This window comes from Humulus lupulus, chromosome 3 (assembly GCF_963169125.1).
Source record: "Humulus lupulus chromosome 3, drHumLupu1.1, whole genome shotgun sequence".
In the NCBI taxonomy this organism is placed as follows: Eukaryota; Viridiplantae; Streptophyta; class Magnoliopsida; order Rosales; family Cannabaceae; genus Humulus; species Humulus lupulus.
The window spans coordinates 106,617,319-106,622,069 of NC_084795.1; the positions used below are offsets into that span (position 1 = coordinate 106,617,319).

The 4,751-nt window shown below is 27.1% G+C and overlaps 1 protein-coding gene across 1 annotated transcript; it reads right to left on the reverse strand.

Annotated features, from left to right (window-relative positions):
* Window positions 1-2,231: 2,231 nt before the first annotated feature.
* Window positions 2,232-4,345, reverse strand: LOC133823040 (ribonuclease 3). The gene is made up of 4 exons (XM_062255620.1): window positions 3,878-4,345; window positions 3,292-3,450; window positions 2,677-2,875; window positions 2,232-2,573 (listed from the first exon to the last, which is right to left on the reverse strand). Exons 1-4 carry the CDS (start codon window positions 3,986-3,988, stop codon window positions 2,350-2,352), a joined length of 693 nt encoding a protein of 230 aa, XP_062111604.1. The 5' UTR covers window positions 3,989-4,345; the 3' UTR covers window positions 2,232-2,349.
* Between the last annotated feature and the right edge of the window lie 406 nt (window positions 4,346-4,751).

Sequence of the window (4,751 nt, forward strand, 5' to 3'; positions counted from 1 at the left end):
TTAGTATATACCAATTTCCCACCTACTTAAAACTTTTGTTGCTCCCTTACCTACATATTAATTTTCACAGCGTTCTTTTTTAAAAAACCACAATAATAGAGTATTGTTTTCAGGTGGGCATTAAATATAATATTTCGGAGTCATTCAAATTTTTTCTTAGCGTTTTTTTTTTAGAAAACATATATTTTTTGTAGTGATATTTTAGAGACTCTGTTGTAATTACTCATTAAAAATGATGTCTTTGGAATTTGTTTGACATATAGTCCAAATATTTTAATAGCAGTTACTTAGGAAAAATATATATATATATATATATATTAATATAGAGATTTTGGCTGCAGTTACATAAAAAATGGTACATGTTGTAGAAAATTTGGTTTCAGCAACTAAAGAAATTGTATAAGTTCCAAACATAGTGTTTTTTAAAGGAAAAAAAAAACTGAACATTGTATTTTTGAAAAAAAAAATTTAGCGACCAAAAACTGATTAAAAGAAAGGGAATTTTTCAAAAATATGGCTTTTATACCATCAATATGCAAAAATATGGGAGTTAGACTTTTCTTAATTTGTATGAGAAATTTATTAAAGAAAAAGTTAAAGTATGGGAAACACAATTAGTAGCTAACTAAAATATGGAAATGTCAAATTTTTTTTTATTATAGTTATATTTTCTTTGATTTTGAAGTTAATTTTTTTTTCCATCATTTTTTTAATTATTTTTTCTTTTTTTTCCTTACTTGTTTTTTCTTCCATTTTTTCCTTTTTTTTTCTACTAATTTTTTTCTTTCCATTTTTTCATTATTCTTCTTCTTCTTTTCATTTTTATTCTTTTATCTATTTTTTTCTTTCATTTGTATTGTTTTGTTTTTTTTTTCATATTTTTTCAGTTTTTTTATTCTATTTTTTCTTCATTTTTGTATTTATTATTTTCTCCTTCTATTTTTTTTTTCTTTTTTCACACATATGAGCTTCTTTTCTTCTTCTTCCATTTTTTTTTATTTTTTTCTACCAATTTTTTTATTCATATTTTTTTTCTTTTCATTTTTCCATTATTTTTCTTCTACTTCTTTTCATTGTTATTTATTCATCTATTTTTTTCATTCATCATTTCTTTTGTTTTTTTTCATTTTTTTTTTTCATTTTTGTACTTATTCTTTTCTCATTCTATTTCTTTTTTTTTTAATTTTTTTCACACATATATTTTAACATTACATAATTATTCTACTATTTTTTTTATTTATTATATTTTATTATTGTAATTTTTTTTATAGTTTTTTCCACTATATGTAAAAAAAATTCAAATAATTTTTTTTCAGTATTTTCTTTTTACTGTAACACTTATAGGAATACCAAAATTTGGAAATAAAACTAATAAAAATATGAAAACGTGAATGGGTAACTGGTTACCTTCACATTCTTTGTGTGTATATTTCTGAGGGTAACTGGTTACTTTCACGTTCTGGTGTGTGTATATTTATGGTTTCTTTATGGTAACTAATTACTTATGTTACTAAAATCATAGTTACTTCTTCTTCCTTTTTTAATGAAGTGTTCTTCCAATTTTTCATTCAAATTTGATGTTTCTTTTCATATTTAATATGAGTAACTCGTCACCCCTCTTAGGTAACTGGTTACCCCTCTTATGACAGAAAGTTAGTCATCTCAGGATAACTGGTTACCCCTCCTGGTGCATGTTATTTAACCTAGCTCTATGATTTTTTTTTAAGATCAATCAAGTAACTGGTTACCCTACCCAGGATTTGAAAAAAAAAACGTACAATCTTAAAAAAAACATGTTTATAATAAATAAATAATAATTTTAAAAACAATTCATATTACAAAAAAAAAAATTACAAAACAACCAAAGAAAAATTTAATATAAAATTAGTAATATAAAAACAATATAAAAAACAAATAACAAAAAAAAAATAATAATCAAATTACAAACATACCCTTCCAAATTTGATTAAGAGTAAAACTATGGCATAAATCAACTTTTATACAAAAATATGGGAAAATAAATCCATAAAAGTGAAAATTCTTAAAAAAAAGCCATAGATTAACTTTTTTTTTTTTGAAAAAAAACCATATTTTTGCACACTATTAAAAATCCCATAAAAAAAATACGAAATTAAGTGTTTCACCTACTGAGTAAGAATCCGTGTTTGGTTTGTTGGACCCAAAAGTTGAGCCCATTAAAGGGCAACAGCAGATATCTCATTAAGATCGAATTTAACGAAAAAGAAAAGAACTAGCCATTTATTCAATTGAAAATAATTAGAAAAAAGTGGTTTTATTTGAGAAGAAGAAAAGTAGAGAATAAAATTAGGCAGTCTGGAATAGAAGGCGTTAAAATTTGGCGAACTGAACAGTTGTTGCACATCTTCCTCTTGGAAGCTTGGGACACTCAATGAAGTCAGAACCAGAAGTGTCGACGCACAAATAAACTTGGTAAAGTTGACTATTACCATCTGAATCCTTGTTGCACTCTATTCCCGGGGCATGCCCAACTCCCTCTGTTATAGCTTCTTTAATACTCTCCAAGCTGTAAAATTTATCATTTGGTTCAATACCTGTAACAACGTCAAATTAATTAGTACAATCCACAAAAGAAAAAAAAAACATATTCAATTAACATTATTAATGCTTATATATAAATAATATATATATTTATACCTGCAGTTTTGAGGATATTGAGTAGGTTGGCTTTTTCCTTGAGCTTGAGACCTGCTTCGAAGTAATCATGCTGATCTAGTTCTTGCTCGGAACAAGTCCCATGCTTTACCCATTCGTGTGACCAAAATCGGTTTCCATTGCTGCTGGGGCAGCTTACGGATGGCCATTCCTTTTGCAGACGGCCCATCAAGTCTGATATCTAAGTACGTACGCAATAAACATTTAAAATATATTATACAGTCTTCTTTATCCGATTAAATTAATTGAAACACAAAATTAATTACTCTAAACAAATTATTGATAACCAGTTTAGAAGCATTATTATTATTTTTATTTCATTTTTTCTGGACCCGCCGATGCAGAAAGTACATAGGTTAAATTACCTTTTACTGAATTTACGGGGCTTTATATTTAAAAAATAAAATTAGTAGAATGTGCATCACCTTCCTTCTATTTACAAGATAAGATTGGTTCCTTTAATATTCATATAATAAATAAAAAGACTTGCACCAAAAGCAGGGACAAGAATATAAATATATATGAGTTACCATATAGTTTATTATATATGAATATATGTGTGGGTGTATATAGATGAGATTGGGGTATATATAATACCTCATGTATAGAGAAGACGCTATCTGGATCACAGTTCGATGGCCATGAACCATCGTTGTAGTTTGGCCACATCCCATGTATTCCAAAATCTGCTGCTGGCTTTCCTGTTTTTGGGTAGCAACAACTATGCTGCTTTGTATCACAATATGCTCCTGGCCACTGAATGCGTATGTATTTATTAATTATTTATATATATATCAATATAAATTGTTAGTCTTTGAGGATGAAAGAGATTATTTCATTTCACTGTGTCTCGAATGATATACATGGAGAGCCTTTATATATAGGCTGAGTTACAATTAGTCTAGTTAGTTACAACTGAATAGAGAACAAATTAATTAACTTAATAACAGATCATAACAAACTATCCTAACTTAATCAACCTAACTGATTCCTAATAAAGATTTTAATATCATATTTATATGTATTCAAGAAGAATTTAGGACAAAGAAATATTGAATAGTAAAAGATCAAAGAGAGAGTGACGAGGGAGATCGAAAAATACAGAAGAAGCAATCGAGATTATTAATATATATTATTAGTTAAAGATATATATGCAACATGATAATAATTAATTCATACTTACTTGTTGGACAAAGTAGAAGAAATCAAAGTTATCTTCTGAAACACAAAGGACTGAGAGATATTGTAAGATTAATAGCTTGATGATCAACACTATTGAGCTGTTGTTTCTCATGGTAATATTATTGCAATTATTAGTAGTACTTGAACACTTTCTCTCTCTATATATATGTATGTATATATATATATCAACAACCTTTAATTAAAGAGTTTGCTTTTTGATGATGGGATATTATGATGAGAATATGAAGTTCATACGAATACCTAGCTCTCTTTTATAAGCCAAAAATGGAACAAAACCCTTAAGGTTGGAATCTCCTTGAAGCATATACCCCACCAAATAGTCGTGTATTATATAAATAATATTACTACAACATCCTCCTACGTTTGCGTCTCCATTTGCTTCCTCGTTCGTTCAATTCCTTAATTTAAACTTTGTTTGAGACAGTTATATGCCTTTTACTTCACACATTTTGATGTTTTCTTTTTTCTTCACAATATTGTTAGTTTAACCTTTACTTAATCAACTTTACAAACATAGTTTGGTAGCGTAATTAATTTAATAAGACAAAATGTTTGGCCACTGTTACATTCCTACTTAGTCATCATCATGCATGAGGATTGAGAACCAGCCATACACACAAAACATATCTATATGGAAAAACGTGAAAGTTCGTGGTTCTTTCTACACATTTGCATTTATACCATCATCAATTAAGTTAGTTATATGTAGACATACATATTTAATTATTATTTTAAGTAACTACTAGGCTAAAATATAACAAAACTATAAATGGTATTAAATAAACATTGTTGCCTTATTGTTAGACTCTAATTATTTAATTACTATTTCCATTATATTATTATTTAGATCACGA